Genomic DNA, 19,761 nt, shown 5'->3' on the forward strand with positions numbered 1-19,761 from the left:
TGCAGCCTCCTTAGCACATTGCCTGATGCATAGTAGGCACTTAAATGTTTATTGGTGAATCTGTGAAATAAAGTAGATACAAAAGAACCTTCTGTCATTTACAGAGTGATGTTATCCATGTTCTGTGTGACTACTGTTTAGGTCTTGAGTCCAGACGGCCCAGCTCACCGCTAATCGATATTAAACCCATTGAGTTTGGGATTATTGGAGCCAAGAAAGAAATCATCCAACCATCTGTGCTAAGAAGGACCTACACCCCTGATGACTATTTTAGAAAGTTCGAGCCCAGACTGTACTCCCTTGACTCTAACAGTGATGATATGGACTCACTAACTGATGATGAGATCTTATCCAAGTACCAGCGGGGTATGCTGCATTTCAGCACCCAATATGATCTGCTGCATAACTACCTAACAGTGAGGGTGATTGAGGCCAGGGACCTACCACCTCCCATCTCCTACGATGGCTCTCGACAAGACATGGCTCATTCAAACCCCTATGTGAAGATCTGCCTCTTGCCAGACCAGAAGAATTCCAAGCAAACAGGTGTCAAACGCAAGACCCAGAACCCAGTGTTTGAGGAGCGCTACACCTTTGAGATCCCATTTCTAGAAGCCCAAAGAAGAACTTTGCTTTTAACTGTTGTGGATTTTGATAAATTCTCACGTCACTGTGTCATTGGGAAAGTTTCCGTGCCTTTAAGTGAAGTGGATCTAGTGAAGGGGGGGCACTGGTGGAAGGCTCTGGTTCCCAGTTCTCAGGTAAGGAAGCATGTCTGTGACTTTTGCTAGCTGGGGAAAAGATTCTTGATTTATAAGGGAAGTCTGCTTGATGACCTATAAAGAGGAATAGAGATAATACTGGGTTTAAAAAAATGGCATTTACTTTTGTCTTTAAAAAAAGAGCAGCTTTGGAGAATGTGGAAAGAATAAAAGATGATCCAGTCTTTGTTGCCTGGGGAAATTGATACCCTGACTCCCTGAAAGATGTCTGACTGCTTAAGGAGTATTCACATTGACGGGGGTCTTTCCCCTGGGTGATTATTATTAGGGTTATTGAGGCAAGCTGACTGTAGGTTCTTGTCTTGGGAACATAGCTAGCTGTGGCATAATTATCTAACAGCGAGGGTGAATGAGGCCAGCAACCTGCCATCTCCCACCTTCTATGATGGCTCACAACTAGACATGGCTTTTCACACTCTTACAGGAAGATCTGCCAAATTACCAGCTCTATAAACAGTGTGTAGAAATGCGGTTAGTCATGGGTGGAGATTTGATGGTGGGTGCTGTTGAGGGGCAGAGGGAGATTAATAATAATAGCTAGCATTTATATCGCACTTTAAGGTTTTCAAAGTGCTTCACATATGTCATCTCACTTGATCCTTATGGCAGCCTTGGGAGTTAGGTGCTGTTATTATTCCCATTGTGCAGATAAGGAAACCAAGGCTGAGAGAACAGTTAAGTAACTTGCTCAGGGTCACACAGATAGAAAGTATCTGAGACAATATTTGAACTCAAGTCTTCCTGATTACAGGTCCAGTCTGTATCTGCTGTGCCACCTACCTGCCTGGATTAAAGTTCTGGAGGTTCCTTCCACACATAAATTTTTATCTACCATGATCCAGTGTGGAATCGGGGAGCTAGGTGGTACATGATTAGAGCACTGGGCTTGGAATCAGGGCAAGTATGACCCTGGGCAAGTCACTTAACTCTGTTTGCCACAGTTTCCTCACATGTTAAATGAGCTGAAGAAGGAAATAGCAAACCACTTCAGACATGACTGATTGACATGACATGATTGAACCACAGCAATGGATTGGATCTCTCACACACAAGCACGCTCATCAATGGATGGAACACACCCGTAGTTGTTTCCTCATTGATGACATCAGTCACTGTTAGTCATTATCTATTGATTGAATGTTCCATACTCTACTGGACTGCCAGAGTAGGGACAAAAGCCTGACGTTTGCCATCAAGAAGTTTACAGATCTAAAAAGAGAAATCCAAGAGACCAGGAGTAGACTATGCTTTATTATTTGCATTGCAGAAGGGACTAATCAATTAAGCCAATAAGCATTTAATATACACTCACTCGTCATATAAAGAAAGACAGGAAAACAACCCCTACCTTCAAGGAGCTTATATTCTAAAGGTTTGACAACAGAGAAATAATTAGGTACATGCAAAACACTTAGAGTCAATCAGTCCTATCAGTCAGTACACATTAATTTAGCACCTAAGTACCACACACCATGCTAAGGCTGAGAATACAGATAGAAGTGAAAAGAAAGAGTTACAATCTATTGGAATAAATGGAAGATAATCTTAGAAAGAGGAATAACATGAATGATCTATAACATTGGTGATTATAACTGGCTTTCTTTTTTCTCTAAAATTCTTACCTTCCCAATACTGGGTTTAAGGCATAGATTCCTTTGCCAGTCTGCTGAAGGCTTAGTACCCCTTCCCTAAATAATGTTTTTAAGTGCATAAAATCAAATACACAGTTTCAAAAAGGGAACCAATTATATTGAAATAAAGTTATCAAAATATACATTTTTTAAAAAAACAATCAAGTTCACAAACCCTTGGTTAAGGATAACCTTAATGTTTAAATACATCATGTAGATCCATCCCATCTAACTGGGGAGGGTGGACGATGGAAGAGAGGTTAGGAATAGTAGACACTTTTTTCCATAGGTTTTTAAAATATATTTTCATTTATTTCATTAAACATTTCCCAATTGTATGTAAAAATTTTTAAGTCATTTTTGAAAATTTTGAGTTCTAAATTCTCTTTCCCTCTCCACCGCTCCCTCACCCATTAAGAAGGCAAGCAATATGATATTGATTATACATGTGAAGTCAAGCAAAACATTTCCATATTAGTCATAAGTGATAACAGACTCTTAATCGGTGCTTGTTGACTGTCTTGTAGGATGACTGACTGGATTCATTTTGAGTAGGAAAGGAAAACTAGCCCAGGATTAAAAACTTGTGGGTATTTAATTGATTATAAATAATAGAGGTAGGCAAATGAACAGTCCTGTTTGTCTAAATATGAGGTATGTCCGTAAAGTAATGAGGCAGATTTTCTGCTGGCTGTTGGCAGACCCTTTACACAAGACCCATTACACAATTTCATTGTTATTGTTCTGTTGTGTCCAATTCTTTGTGACCCCATGGACCATGGCATTCCAGGCCCTTCTCTTCTCTACTATCTCTCAAAATCTGTCCAAGCTCATGTTCGTTACTTCCATGACACTGTCTATCCATCTAACCCTCTGCTGTTCCTGATCATTTTTAGAATTTGTTGGTAGCCCAGCACATGTTTGTCATTTTTCATTTCTAGCTAAAGGCTAGAGTTTATTTACTCCAAGAAATTTTATCTTCTCTGCAATGCCTTCTTCCTTCCTCCTCTGGTTTGACAGCTCTCATATCAACCAGAGACCTGCTAGCAAGGAGCAGGTAGTGAAAAAGGAAGGTTATATTAAGTCTTGTCATTCAGTTCTGTTGTTCTTGTTCATTCATTCAGTCATGTTTGACTCTTTGTGACTCATGGGCTATAGCACACCAGGCCCTTCTATCGTCCACTGTTTCCCGAAGTCTGTCCAAGTTCATGTTCATTCCTTCCATGACACTCCCTATCTCGTTTTCTGCCGTCCCATTCTCCTTTTGCCTTCAGTCTTTCCCAACATTAGGGTCTTTTCCAATGAGTCTTGTCCTCTTATTATGTGGCCAAAGGATTTAAGCTTCAGCTTCAGTATTTGTCCTTCCAATGAGTAGTCTGAATTAATTTAAATATGGACTGATATGATCTCCTTGCTGGTCAAAGGACTCCCAAAAGTCTTCTCCAGAATGACCATTGGAAAGTGTCAGTTCCATAGTGCTCAGCTTTCCTTCTGGTCCAGCCCTCACAGCTGTACATTGCTACAGGAAAAGCAGTATCTTTGACTTTGCAGACCTTTGTTGACAAGGTAATGTCTCCCCTTTTTAGTATGTTGTCCAGATTGGCCATAGCTTTCCTTCTAAGGAGCAAGCATCTAGTGTCAATTAGAACCCTGGGCTTCATGTAGAACTTGTATTGACACAAGCGTAAGTGAAAGAGTGGAGATGTGCCAGAGCCCATCATACAAATCTTAGGACAAGATGCTGTTCATTCTGGGTAGGCTTCTGGGAGGAAAGAAGAGTTTGGTTGTGCTTTATTAGGCAACAGTAATTATACACCTACAGCATACTGAGCATAATGCTAGTAGCAGAGCTTGGACTTGCAATGTAGGGAGATGGTGAGCTCCTTGAGAGCAGGGACTGTTTTTTTTTTGCCTTTCTTTATATTTCTGGTACTTAAAACAATACCTGGCATGTAATAGGCACTTAGTAAATGCCAACTGACTGATTGATGTAATATAGCAGTTAGGTGGCCTGGTGCATAGAACATGCAAATTCAGCCTCCAGCCCTTACTAGCTGTATGTCCATGGGCAAGTCATTCTTTCTGCCTTAGTTATCTCATTTGTGGAATGGGGATAATAATAGAACCGACCTCTCAGGGTTGTTTCAAGGACCAAATGATGTCATAATTATAAAGCAGTTAGCACAGCGCCTAGCACGTAGTAAGCACTATACAAATATTAATGATGATGCTGATGCTGATGCTGATGCGCTAGCCAAGTCCAAATTCTGACTCTTCTGTTTAATGCTTAGAAGAACTTGGGTGAATCACTTCTCCTTTATAAAATGAGAAGGAAGGGTTAGAATTCAGGAGTTCTTAACCTTGGGACTCTGACTAGATTTTTAAAAAATTATTTATTTATTTTTCGTTTTCAAGATTCACTACCATAAGTTCTAAATTTTCTCCCCTCCCTTCCCCCCACCTTCCCAAGACAGTATGCAAGGTTCTACATATACATTCCTATTAAATATATTCTCACAATAGTCATGTTGTACAGAAGAATTAGAATGAATGGGAGGAACCATGAAAAAGAAAGAACAATTAAAAAAAAACAACCCAAAACAAAATAAAAAAACTAGTCTGCTTCGATCTGCATTCAGACTCCTTAGCTTTTTCTCTGGATGTGGATGATACTTTCTGTCATGAGATCTCTGGAATTGTTTTAGTTCCTTACGTTGCTGACAAGAGATAAGTCTATCGAAGTCAATCATTGAACATTACTGTGTGCAATGTTTTCCTGGTTCTGCTCCTTTCACTCAGTCTCAGTTCATATAAGTCCTTCCAGGCCTCTCTGAAGTCTTCCTGTTCATCATTTCTTATAGCACAATAGTGTTCCATTACATTCATTCACAACTTGTTCAGCCATTCCTCAACTGATAGGCATTCCCTGAATTTCCAGTTCTTCGCCACCACAAAGAGAGCTGCTATAAATATTTTTGTACATGTGGGTCCTTTTGCCATTTTTATGATCTCTTTGGGATAAAGACCTAGAAGTGGTATTTCTGGGTCAAAGGGTGTGACTTGATTAAAAAAATATTTTGATAGCTATATTTCAGTATAATTGCTTTCCTCTCTCTCTCTCTCTCTCTCTCTCTCTCTCTCTCTCTCTCTCTCTCTCTCTCTCTGCCATGTGCGTGCGCAGGTGCGCGCACACACACACACACACACACACACACACCTATACATACCTTTCCAGTCTTACTTTACTCTCCTAAACATACCTTTCAATCCAGTGCCATTGGTCTCCTTGCTGTTTATTATACATGACAGTTTCCCATATCTTCCATGCCTGAAACTCTTTCCTTCCTCATCTTCAGTTCCTGGCTTTCGTGGCTTTCAAGTCTCAATTAAAATCCCACTTTCTTCAAGAAGTCTTTCCCAGTCCTCTTTATTCTTAGTGCCTTCTCTCTGAGAAGACTCCCAATTTATCCTGTTTTATCTTGTTTGTATATTGTTTGAGATGGAGCTCCTGGAGGGCAGAGTCTGTCCTGTACCTTTCTTTGTAATCTCAGCATTTAGCACAGTGCCTAACTAGGTAAGTGCTTATTTAAAGCTAGGGACTTTGCATTTAAAATTCTTTTTCTGAGAAGGGGGTTTCATAGGTGTCATCAGATGACCCAAGAGGTTCATGATCCAGAAAAGGTTAAGAACCCCCGGAATAGCAAGTCTTTTTCCCATGTCCTGTGGTATCATGCTTAGTTGAGAGTTTCGTGGAGGAGATTAGCAACTCCTGAAGTCAGGAGGGGTTTTTAGCAGATATTCCGAGGTGAGAGGGCATAACAGCCAGTAGGGAAGTTTGGCCAGTTACAATTCTGTTAATTATTTTCCTGGTAGAGTTTTCTCTTTGGAGCTGAATCAAAGCTTCTTTTTCACTATTTGCATGTTGATCAGGCAGTAGTAGTTACACTTAGGAGAAATAACAAGTGTTCATTCCAAAGGCAAGAGGTAAAGAACATCTCTCATAATTCCAGACTTCATGTCTTCTGGAAGAAAATCTGAGCAATAAATTCCATGTGACATTTTATGAGTTGAATGAAAGTGCTGAGGTTGATTTTTTTTCTTCTAAAATTCTTGATATTGATGATACGGGTGGCATTTTGGTGACTGCATTCGCCAGAAGGTTAGATTGCCATTTGTATGTCGAGCTTGAGACTGTTAGTTATGAGAAGTCTGGTGCCTTGGTGAATTTTTCAAATAAAAACAAATCTCCACATTGGTAGATGCCAACAGGTTAGATCTCGCGAACACCTCAACCGGTTTTCATTCTGGGTCACACATGGCTCCTGCTAACTTGTGGCCTTGGGTCGCTAGATCGGTGATTGTTATTTCACATCCCTCAGGGGCTGACTCTTTAAATTCTGATTAGAAGCAAATATTTTCTGTCTGTCATTTTCCTCCCCCTTCGCCAAAGTGTTTTCCAGAGGGCTTTAATAGAGAGATTCTGGAAGAGTACCTGAGGCCACAATGACAGTTTTTTTGCGATTTTTCTCTTCCAGATAATCTGATTTCAAAGTGGCATTTAGTAGAGGACATATTTGTTCTGAATAAGGACCCTCCCAGGAATGCCTTTGGCAGAGAATGTAAATAAACTCATCACTGAAACTACACAGCTTATACAAAAGGATCCGCTGGCTTACTTTGGTTTGGCAAAGTAGGAGAGTCGATGACTTTGGAACCAGAGGACCTGAGTTCAGATCTCAGTTATGCCACTTATTACTTTGTGACTTTGGACAAGTGACTTAATCCCTCTGGGCCTCAGTTTCCTCCTCTGTAAAATAAAGGGCAGTTAGGTGATGCAGTGGATAGAGTGTCAGGCCTAGAGTCAGGACGACTCATCTTCCTGAGTTAAAATCTGGCCTCAGGCACTTATCATATATATGACCCTGGGCAAGTCACTTAATCTCATTTGACTCAGTTTCCTTATTTGTAAAATGAGCTGGAGAAGGAAATGGCAAATCACTCCAATATCTTAGACAAGAAAATCCCAAATAGGGTCACAAAGAGTCAGATGTGACTGCAACAAGTGAACAAAAAACAGAAATGAAGGGGACTAGCTGAAATGGTCCTTATAGTCCCTTCCAGTTCTGAATTTGTGGTCCTGTAAGCCAATAATTTCATTAACGAACCAATCAGTGTAATGAGTTAAAAAAATGAGCTCAACTGGTTGTGTCATGTTGTGTGCATAAGATATGGAATGATTCACTTTTAACTACTGTGGGGGGGGTATTGAGTGGGGTATAGTCTTAGAGGGTGATTTTAGAGTTGTTCTGCATTTTCTGCCATGGAAAAGTCATGGGAAGGATAATCAAAGGGACATTTTAAAGGTGTAGCGTAGATTCATACTGCGGCTCTCATCATAGTATCCTGCTTGCCCATCTACTCTTTCAACCTTACATCTTTGGGTAGAGCTGTTTGGAAGTCTGAGGTGAGCTGAGTGTTCATTTCCAGTTTGGTGATTCTATCATACTTTATAGGGTAGCTAGGTGATGCAGTGGCTAGAGCTCCAGCCCTGGAGTCAGGAGAACCTGAGTTCCAACCAGCCTCAGACACTTACTAGCTGGGTGACCCTGGGCAAGTCACTTAACCCGTTTGCCTCAGTTTCTCATCTTTAAAATGAGCTAGAAAATGAAATGGCAAACCATCCCAGCATCTTTGCCAAGAAAATCCAAAATGGGGTTATGAGGATTCAGACACTGACTGAAATAACTCAACAGCAAATCATATTTTATGATCCCCTGAATTTCAGGATGGATTTCAGATCTGGTTTAACACATTATATATAAATGTGGTTTGAAAGAAACATTGAGTCAAGTAAACCACTGAGAGATACCCTGCTCGTTACGGTAGATCAAGGTGAACTGGGCTCTGATAATTAGGGATGGAAATAAATCCATGCCTTGTAATAGCTCAGCATCATTTATTGCTGAAAACTAATACTGTCTTGGATGTAGGTAGTGAGTTTTTTTTTCCTAAAGAGTTGGGAGGAAATTGGCCATGAATGATAATACCTAGAAACTGCCTAACAGGTAGGGTAGTGACTTGATGTCTAAAGATAAAATCTGTAATTGGAAGGAAAGGCCATTGAGTTATAAGACTGCTGGGTACTCTTGCATGGACTTGCTGTGTGACCTTGAGCAAGTCCTTCAACCTTTGGGGCCCGGGTAAAATGTCAGTAATATTATTGTCTACTTTATAGTAGCAACAGCACACTTTAAAAATATTTTGTTTTAAAGCACCATGCAGGTACAATGCTATGTAAATGTATAACCTCTGAGGGTGGGCATTGACATCGAGGCTTGGTCCTCAAACATGGAACCCTCTCCTGAGTACAGGGAGTTTTAACCTTTTTTGTATCACGGACCCATTTGGAAGTCTGCCCATTTCTCATAATCATATTTTTACATGGTCAAATGAAATAGCTATTGTAAAGTGCTTAGCCAAAATACATAGGATTACAAAGGAAATGGATTACATTGAAATTCAAAATATTACATATTAAAAAATAACCACAACAAATACATAGACTCTGGGCTAAGACCCTCTATAAGAAAGACTGTGATATCTATAAAGTCTGAAAGATACAACTTGTGTGACCAACATGGAAACCAGGTTACTCTGTCTTGGGGAGAAGCCAGAGGAGCAAAGCAGCATTGTATTACACAGCCAAGTTATTCTCAGCATGCTTGATTTTAGGAGATTATTGGGAGAAGTGTTGGGTTTTGTACAAACAGAAGGAAATGTGTTTTGTTAAAAAGTGATATTTGCACATAGGTCTGGTAGATATTTATGTTTCATAAGATGGTGTTAAGCTGAGATTTACTCTATATGAAGCCAAACCTTTTATTGCCAAGGTTTGAATACTGAATGGCATCGAGCAGGTTGGAGGAAGATGAGTTCAGGGTGATATTCATAGCTGTCTGTGTTTGGGAAATAGCTGGACCAATGTGGTATCATTACAAAATAATGAGAATTAAAAAAAAACAGCCCAAACCAAATACCTTAGAATTTATACAACCAAAGAAGGGTTGCCTCCATCAAAGTTGCCCCTTTGAGAGGTAACAGACTTTCAATGAATGAACCAAATAACATAAAACTTCAAAACATTTATTAAGCAAATTGTTGCCGTTCATTTATTTTGGTTGTGTCTGACTCTTTGTGACCCCGTTTGGTGTTTTCCTGGCAAAGTTATTGGAGTGGTTTGCCATTTCCTTCTCCAGCTCATTTTACACATGAGGAAATGGAGGAAAAAGGTTAAGTGACTTGCCCAGGGTCACACAGTTAGTAAGTTTCTGAGACTGGATTTGAACTCAGGGAGATGGATCTTCCTGACTCTAGGCCTAGTCCTTATCCATTAAGCACCTACATGCCCCTCAATACAATGATGCTGTTAATTTGTCATGTCCTAAGTCAATAAGCACCTGAGGGGATCCATCTCTATTTGAATTTGACATCACTGTTCTGAGATTCAGATGATTTACCATTCTACTTGGTACTTAGACTTTTCACCCTGAGAATGTCTTACAAAAATGAAATTAATGTCTGAATCAACCACAATAATAAAACATTTATATTTATATACATTACATAAAAATATGCTTATTTCTAAAATTATTTAAATAAAATTTCATATAGCATATAAAAAGCAATAAGACTCAGATTGAATATTTACTCATTCGTTATCCTGAGTCATACTGCATATTTTGTGGTTCTTAAAAAAAAGATCAAAATGACAATGTTTAGTGCACATGGGGAAGTTGTCGACCCTTTGTAATAGCTGAGGCACACAGCACACCTGTTGGGAATCTCTGGTGTAGCTGCAAGAACAGTAGTTGGTTGTGAGTCTGAACACCTGTGGCATTAAGTATGGAGAGCAGAACTTGGAGCGAGGAAGATCCAAGTTCACATCCTACCTTCAACACCTGGGTGTCACAGGTATGCGACCCTGGGCAAGTTCTTTGACTTCTCTGGGTCTCAGTTTCTTCATCTGGAAAATAAGGGGGTAGGACTCAGTAATCTCTAAGGTCTTTTGTAGCTCTCTGTCTATGACCTAAAAATGGAGAATAGTACTTAACAGCCTTAAGAGCAGTACTTAAGTTGATGAGCTTCAGTTTCCACATTGGAAAAGTGAGGGTGTTGGACTCAGTGATCTCTAAAGTTCCTTCCAGTTCACAACCACCACCACCACTCACCCAGGGATTCCAATACTATGATTGTGGCAATAGAGTGGTTCTTTTAGGCCCTAGGCTTTCCTTACAGAGGAAGGCAGACACAGGGTGGTTGCTTTCAGGTATGGTATGGGTTACAATCCCAGAGTTCTTCCTTTGGGGACTTTTCATAAAAATGTTTTGATGAAGCTTACAAGATTGTGGGCAATCTCTTGTTACCCAGTCTGGGAATTTTGATCTTAAAAATGCTCTCATGTTAGAGTTAGCATCAACCTTTGTGACATGGTTAATTAATTAAAATAAAGCTGACTGCCTGCCTTTCTTCTGTCCCTGAAGTGAATCTTAGAAGGATTAAATGAGAAAATGCTGCTGTTACAGAATATAAAACTAGAAGGAATCATCAAGTCCAGGGATGTTGAACTTGGTGTCCATGAATTAGTATAAATGTATATTTTGGTACCTACATTTCAGCATATTTGGTTTTCTTTGTAACCCTTTACATTTCATTTTATGGATTTAAAAAACATTCTTTTGAGAAGAGGGTTCCCTAGACTTCACTAGACAAAAGGTTAAGAATCCCTTCTTCTGGGGCAGCTAGGTAGTATAGTAGGGGTAAAGCACCAATCCTAGAGTATGGAGGACCTGAGTTCAAGTCTGGCCTCAGACTAGCTGAGTGACCCTGGGCAAGTCACTTAACCCTGATTGCCTCAAAAAACTCCTACTGCTTCTAGTCTAATCCCCTCATTTTACATATGAAGAAATTTGGGTCCAGAGAAAGGAGGATGACTTGGTCAAAGTCACACAGACAGTAAGTGGCAGAGTTAGATAATCATAATGCCCTATCTCTTCATTTCAGAGACCCATTTTCATTTGAAACTATACAGTAAGCAAATTTAAGGATAGCTAGGTGGTGCAGTGGAGCCTGGAGTCAGGGAGTCCTGAGTTCCAATTTGGCCTTAGACACTTATTAGCTGCATGACCCTGAGCAAGTCACGTAACCATGTTTGCCTTAGTTTCCTCATCAGTAAAATGAGCTGGAGAAGGAAATGGCAAATGAGTCCAGTATCTTTACCAAGAAAACCCCAAATAGAGTCATGAAGAGTCAAACGCAACTGAGTGACAACAACAGCCATCAAATTTAAATGGAAACAGAGATGCAGGAAAACATGTACCACTACAAACTCAAGGACAGTTATGGCAAACCTGTTCAAATAGTCAGCTGCTGGAGCTCAGGCATGGATGGAAGGAGTGAGGCCCAGAAAGAAAACCCTCTGGGCCCTACAGGGCATTGTTCTCAGGATTCCTTTAGGTCTATAAACACAGGGTCTCTGGACAGTTAGGACAGAAGAGATTTGTTTGCCAAAGGAAGCTGTAGGTTAGAGCTGCCTAAGGCCACCTGCTGAAACCATGGCAAAAGTGTCCCTGGCTCCGAGTCTGTCTGAGCTCTTCGAGCCACCAGACAATGCTGTGCTCCAAGCAAGGCCTAAATATTGTGACCTAGTAAATAAAAATGAATAACAGCGTTTGGTCTTCTATCACTGCCCCCAACTTGTGAAGTGCTCAACAGGCAAGGCTCTAGACAAGGTAAATGTCAGTCTTTTGATGAAAACCATTCTTTCCCTTGGCCTGGAGCTGCCTTCCATGGCAGGCTTTTCTGCGTTCACTCAAACAGCCTCCGTACCTTGACTTTTTCAGAATCACCTCCTGCCCAGGAGGGGGTTTTGTAATTCTTGCCTTTGGTGGTTAATCATATCAGTAACCAGATGCAAATGTATCTCAGTAACAGTACCACACCAGGAGGCTGGGTGAAAAGAAAAAGGGCTTTGGAAAGCAGCCCTTGGTGGGAGAGGCCTTGTTTTGTTTTTTCAGGGACCAAGCTTGTGATTTCTTAGCCTTCAAGCAAAACTAGGCACTCGGCTTCCTAGTGGCTCTGGTGCCCATGAACTGTATCACCGTGCTGGACAAACAAAGGAATTCAAGGAATTCTGACTTTCAGCTCCAGGAGGGCTCTCAGCTCAAGAGGACTCGTATCTAAGAAAGAGCCAAGTGCCTACATTTTAATTATCAGAAAACCAAGCCAAGGAAGTTAGGGCAGTTTGGGTCAAAAGATTATTGAATCTCTTCCATGCTAGGCTTCCTGTCTTTGGTGTCTCCTGCTTCACCTCATTCCCCAGGAGGCTGCTGGAGTGCTTCACCTAAGGTGCTGCTCTTTCCTACCTCTAGGATCAAATGGAAGTGCCTTTGGTTGGTATTTAAAGCCCTCCACTAATGTATAATTATGCATAAAGATATAATATATACTTCATGATACTAATAGATAATTATTTTATATAGGATACTAATAGATTATTATATAATGTATAGGATGCTAATATATGTCATATAAGTAGATAATTACATTTCACAGGATACCCATAGGATAATTGTAATATATATTAAATAGAATACTATCAATTATATTATATATTATATGAATAGATAATTGTATTTTATAGATTTCTAATAATTATATTATATATTATATAGGCTACTAATAGATTATACATTATGTTGATATGAAATTACATCACATAAGATATGAACATGGAATTATATTACATATTTATTATATATGATACTAATATAGGATTGGATTATATAGGATATACATATGTAATTATATACCATATAGGATACACACATATAATTATATTGCATATAGGATATGAATATATAGCTATATAGCATACAAATATAATTATGGTCTATATTACATACAACACTCATCCATAATTGTGTGAGATGTCAGGTAAATATAGAATTAGTGTATGACACTAGAATATAATATACTTAATATATAATAATAATTCATTAGTAATGAATCCCTCATACATATCACTTCACCCTTGGCTCCTCTCCTTTCCCCTGGCTGTCAGCCCATGTCTGGAATGTACTTTTTTTTTAACCTCTGCCTCATGGAATCTCTATTTTCTTTCAAGAGCCGACTCAGGTTCTACCTACTACATGAATCTTTTTCCTGACTCCCTTTTCTTACTCCCCTCCCCCAACTGCTATTGTCTTTCTCCCCAAATTATCTTGTATTTGGCAGCTAGGTGGTGCAGTAGATAGAGCACTAGTGCAGGAGTCAGGAAGATCTGAGTTCAAATCTCACCTCAGACACTTGACACTCACTAGCTGTGTGACCTTGGGTAAGTCACTTAACCCCAACTGCCTCATCCTGGGTCATCTCTAGTCATCCTGATGAATATGTGGTCACTGGATTCAGATGGCTCTGGAAGAGGAGTGAGGCTGGTGACCTGCATAGCCCTCCCTCACTCAAAACAAAGTCAAGTGCAAGTCATGTCATCATTTCTCTATGGCGTGGTCTTCTTTGGCAACGAAGGACGAACACACACTCATTTTGTATTTATTTGCATATATCTGTTTGTGTACATCTGACTAGGTTGGGCAGAGATGGTTTCACTTTTGTGTTTGTAACAATCCCATTACTTAACACAGCTCCTGGCATACTGTAGGTGCTTAATGAATGCTTGCTGATTAGGTATAGTGGCATTAAAATTTTTGGCTCTGCTACTTACTTGTGGGATCTTGGATAAATCATCTAAACTCTCTGGTCCTTAGTTTTATCACCTGTAAAATAAGTAGATTGGGCCTCTGTGTTCCCTTCCAGCTGTAAGTCTATGAGCTTATGATGTTCCACTTAGACATGGGTTATTGTAGCAGCACTGACAAGGGCCATCAGGGAGAAGGACCCATTTCTTTACTGACCCATTTCCTTATTGTGGAGGTCAGCTGGGTGGCTCAGTGGATAGAGCCCTATGCTTGGAATCTGAAAGACTCATTTTCCTGAGTTCAAATCCGGCCTCAGACACTTACTGGCTATGTGACCCTGGCTATGTGACCCTGTTTGCCTCAGTTTCCTCATCTGAAAAATGAGCTGAATAAGGAAATGGCAGACCACTCCAGTATCTTTGCTAAAAACAAACAAACGACTCCAAAAGAGTAGGACATAACCAAAATGACTCAACTTTGCTGTGGAGTGGCTTCTATTAGGTGAAGTTTGGTAAATTATACTAAGCCAGGATCAGTAGGTGGTGGTGTTTGAAGGAGAAGGAGATGGTAAGTTTGGCATCCTTGTTCAAAAACTGGGAGGTGAGAATAGGATAGGATGCCAGACTGGCGGGAAAAAGCTCCTACTGGAAATCTGGCTGGAGAGATGCCGGCAGAGAAGACCTTCACATGATCTGTCCAAAGCATCTACAGACTCTTCCATCTTTCCCTCTCACCTTTCAACCCCTATCAATCAATCAATCAATCAATCCACAAACACTTGTCTGTTGCTTTATCCATCTGTTTAGGCACTCAGGATAACAAAGAAAAAAAGAAGTCCTTTTCCTCAAGAAGCTTACATTCTTCCAGAGAAGATATATGTAGATATATACAAAATAAAAATGTACCCCAAATTTTGGAATTTGTAAAAGCAATCCTTAAGAGGAAAATTTCTATTTCTAAAATAAATACAAGGGCAGTTCAGTAGCACAGTGAATAGAACAGATCTTGAAATCAGAAAGACCAGAATTCAAATCTAGCTTCAGAGACTTACTAGCTGTGTGACCCTATGCAAGTCACTTAACCTCAGTTGCCTCCAAAAATATATATAGTCTTTGATGGGGGAGCAGTAGCAGCTGGGGGATTAAGAAATGCTTCATGTACAAAGATGGTGCTTGAGCTGAGATTTGAAAGAAATGAAGGGTTCTAAGAGGTGGAGGCGAGGTGTCTCTCACTCCCATCTCAATAGTATAAGATCATAAAATTTAGAATTGGAAGAAATCATTTAGTCCTCTCATTTTACACATGAGGATACTGAGACTCAGAGGAGGTAAGTGACTTGACCAAAGTCACACGGCTGGTAAATAGTAGATCCTGGCTTCAATATGAGAAAATTCTAATTCAAATCTACTGCTTTTTTGCCTATATCACAGTTCATCACAGCAAAGAAGAGGTTTCTTATTGTGTTAGGATCAAAAAAGAGCCCTGGCTTTTGCTTGGGCTCATTTCTTAGTTATATACTTCAGTGCTGGATGGTCCATGACAGTCAGTTGACCTAATTTGCACGCTCGTGTCTGAGTTGTATTTTGGCCTTTGTAGGCCATCTTAAGAATTAAATTGGACAAAAGAGGCACTGTGTATGTGGAAGGGAGAAGCAGGTCAAAAAGCAGATCTTGAAATTCAAATCCTAGCCAGTCACCAAAACTGCTGACACCATGATTTGCCTTGGACCAGATGTGGGGTGATTCTAGGTTTCTGCTCCTTCCAGGTGATAGTGAAGAGGTTTTTTTTTCTTTCATGTAGCTCCTATGGTTATCAGGGAGGCTGCTGGATCAAAGACAGATCAGAGGTTAGTAGTCAGAGTGGCAGATAGTATAATTCAGCACTTTTCAAAGGCCCCTGCGGCATTCACACCATCAGGATGACTAGGACTCTGTCAGTTAGGCCTCTAATCAAACAAGGAAATTGCTTTCCTGGGGTGAGTTGAAATGGCACTGTAAACCCAATTGTCCTTGACAACACAGTGGCTAAGCAAACTTAAGCCTTTGAGTGATGGTGCCCAATACAGATAGTCTGTTTCTCTCACAAGGTCCTTGAGCCACACACTGAGAAACATGGCAGTGTTCCCCTCTCTTCCCCCCTAAAAAGTAAGCTTCTCACAGCAGACAGGGCACAAAGAAAGTGATTCTTAGTCAATGAACATTTGTAACTGGACTCATTTTAGAGAAAGGACTACATTTCTTTTTTAAAAAAATTGTCAGTTTTTTTCAATGAACAAAAACTGATTATCTTTCCTTCCCATTCCCCACCACCATTAAAAAGAAAAAGGAAAGGAAATCAAATTTGTTACAGCAAATATACATAGTCAAATTCCTGCAGTGGCCATGTCCAAAAAGTATATGTCTCCTGCTGTATCCCAAGTTCATCACTTCTCTGTTAGAACGTGTCTAGTATGCTTCATCATCCTGCCTCTGGAATTGTGGTTGATAAGGCTTTTACAATTGTTTTTTCTTCACAGTGTTATTATAGTATAAATTCTTCTTCTAGTTCTGCCAATTTTACTTTTCCTCAGTTTATACAGGTCTTCCCCAATTTCACGGAAACCATCCCTTTCATCATACATTCATATTCCATAACTTGTTCAGGCATCCCCCAATTGATGTGTATTCCCTTAGTTTCCAATTCTTTGCTACTACAAAAAGAGCTGCTATAAATAAATTTGTACATATGGGCTGTATTTCAAATGAGGCCCCGGGCCTCAAGGATAGATCGAATTGAAATTCCTTGAATTTCAATTTCCATGAAATTGTGTGTCTAGAAGGAAGGCAAGCAAGTTAACAAACATTTATTAAGCGCCTACCATGTGCCAGGCAGGCACTGTGCTAAGTATTTTATAACTATTAATCTCATTTGATCATAACAATCCTGTGAGGTAAGTGCTATTATTATCCTTATTTTACAACTGAGGAAACTTAGGCAAGAAGTGGTTAAGTGACTTACCCAGGGTCACATAGCTAGGAAGTTTCTGAGGTCACATTTGAACTCAGGTCTTTTTGACTCCAGGCGTGGTACTCTATCTATGGTACCACCCACATCAGCCTGAAATGTGGAGTGTGGGGGAGGATGGAGAGGGAATATAGACAGTAAAAGGAGCTATAGAGAAGACAGTCACAGTGCTCCTCAGGGCAGGAGACCAGTAGCACTGCCTCCTATCCCAGCTATGGAGGGCAAGTTGAAAGAGAACTGAGAGAGAAGACCTCTTGATTCACATGGGATGGTGGAGACCAGTGGACTCTCCAAGGTTAGTTTGAATGAGTCTTTCCAATCTTTTGTCAGCCTGTGCCAGAGACTTTGCCATGACAAACTTTTTGAGTATGGAGTGGGGAGAAGGGAAGAATAGGGGTCTCTACCTGTGATTTTTTCATTGTTATAAACTCCTGATATGGAAACTCCCTTCACTGATGCCAAATAGCAACTCTTTTATAATTTGCAGTCTTAGATATTCATCTAGGGCACTCAGAGATTAAGTGACTTTACCATGACACCACCCCCAGTTTGTGTAAGAGGCAAGACTTGAATCAGCTTTGGCGTTCCTAACTCTTAAGGTCAACCTTTTGTCCACGACACTGCACTATTACTGTTCAGTTGTTTCACTAATGTCTGGTGACCCCTTAGGGGTTTTCTTGGCAAAGATAATGGAATGGGTTGCCCCTTCTTTCTCTAGCTAATTGTTCAGATGAGGAAACTAAGGCAAACAGAATTCAGACACATACTGTGTGACCCTGGGCAAGTCACTTAACTCCTCAGTTTCCCCATCTGGAAAATGAGCTGGAGAAGAAAATGGCAAACCACTCTAGTATTTTTCCAAGAAAACCTCAAAAGGGTTTGGGAGAGTTGGATTCTGCTGGAAACAATTAAACAACAACACTTCAATGCAACAGTATAAGAAACATCACCAGGAGCTAATGGTATTGATAAGAAATATTCTATCAGTTTCAAAGAAGGGGCAAGATCCCATCTGATTGGAGTGGCTAGGAAAGTAATCATGGAGGGGGAGGTTTTAAGCTGAATGTGGAAGAGTAGGTAGAATTTGACTAGGCAGAGAGAACAAAGCAGCATATTTCAACTGGTAGCCTAAAAGACAGAGACGCTGTGATGGCTAAAACATGATCAGCCAGCTCAGAAGATTTCCTTAAACTTCCTGGCAGTGAGTATTTTCCTGTTCCATTGAAAAAAATTATCCTTTTTATTCTTACCTTTTGTTTTCACATCATCTTCTTTTATTATCTTCTCCTACTCAGCAAGCCATCTCTTTTGAACAGAGATTAAAAAAAAAGAGGGAGAAAAAGAAATTTAGAAAAACCAGCCAGAACACCAAGTACCTGGCACATAGTAGGTGCTTAATAGTTGCTTGTTAATGTTATTGTTGAGGGCTGGAGAGATGGAGGTACAGGAACTCCAAGAATGAAGTTGCCTGTGTGGGCCATCTGGAAAAGAATTCATGGACTCAAGCATTCTTGAAGTCAAGGTGGTAAAGACTGATTACACTTTTCAGTGGGCAAGAGTTCGTAGGGAACCTGCAATTTGAGTGGGATACAGGTAAAGTGTAGCATATTCTATAGTAAAACATGTGCCAAATACGCTAACTAGGTGATTCAGGATGGGATTAGGGAGTGGTTAGTTCTTAAAGTGGTATCTACTGCACAGGTATTTTACCTAGAGTTCATCAGGAAATAGCCCAAGGGGGAGGGGTTACATAGAGGTATGGTTTTAGGCCTGAAATGTCATTAAGTCAACTAATGGTCAAGACTGACTAAGGAATACCAGGTTGCTCTCATCAATATCTTATCAGACAAGATAAATGTAAGGGAATATACATACGTCTAAGTCTAGGATACATATGATTGGTCAGTGAGTAGTAAATGTCATTATGACTCAGTACACAGCCAGTTCAGCCAGTACACAGCTGGTTCAAACTAATAAGTTCTATTAGGTACAGGTTCTTATAGATACAACAATAAGTTCTTATAGGTACAACTGGCTACTGTAGCAGGAAGAGAGATAACAATTTTGCTAGGACAGACCGTGTCCTTGGGCTGGGGAGAAACTGTCTGAGATAGTGTTTTGAGTCAGGGAGAAATGTGATTTTTAGAGAGAAATGTGATTTTAGAATTGGGGTCTAAACATAAGTACCCAAGCACCCCATCAGAATGACCCCCTGTATCTGACAGCATATGCAGTATTCCATACCCGATAGCTCCCCATTTCTGTAAAGAAGGGAGAGGGACATTTTCTCCACCTTTCTTTGAAGCCAAATTAATTTATCCTAATTACACATTAGTTTCTTTCTATTTAGACCACTGTGGACATTGTGTATGTGTTTTCTTGTGTTTACTTCACTCTGTATCAGTTCATATGCCAGATATATACAAAATCCTTTGTATTTTTAGCTTCTTATGGCACAGTAACATTCCATTTTGTCCACATACCACAATTTGCTTAGCTATGCTCCAGTTGATGGGCATCTACTTTGTTTCCAATTTTGTATTGCTATGAATATTTTGGTGTATATAGAACCTTATGGCACTTGTGTTT

The 19,761-nt window shown here is 40.0% G+C and overlaps 1 protein-coding gene across 6 annotated transcripts in view; it reads left to right on the plus strand.

Moving 5' to 3' along the window:
* The window catches only part of SYT17 (synaptotagmin 17), an 88,297-nt gene that overhangs the window by 12,810 nt on the left and 55,726 nt on the right, over window positions 1-19,761 (plus strand). For all 6 annotated transcript variants that reach the window (XM_072598020.1, XM_072598017.1, XM_072598018.1 and 3 more), the window contains one exon: window positions 142-761. In XM_072598020.1, the coding sequence (XP_072454121.1) occupies window positions 142-761 (620 nt within the window). The remainder of the gene's footprint in view (window positions 1-141; window positions 762-19,761) is intronic.

The sequence above is a fragment of the Notamacropus eugenii genome, chromosome 3, assembly GCF_028372415.1.
Source record: "Notamacropus eugenii isolate mMacEug1 chromosome 3, mMacEug1.pri_v2, whole genome shotgun sequence".
In the NCBI taxonomy this organism is placed as follows: domain Eukaryota; kingdom Metazoa; phylum Chordata; class Mammalia; order Diprotodontia; family Macropodidae; genus Notamacropus; species Notamacropus eugenii.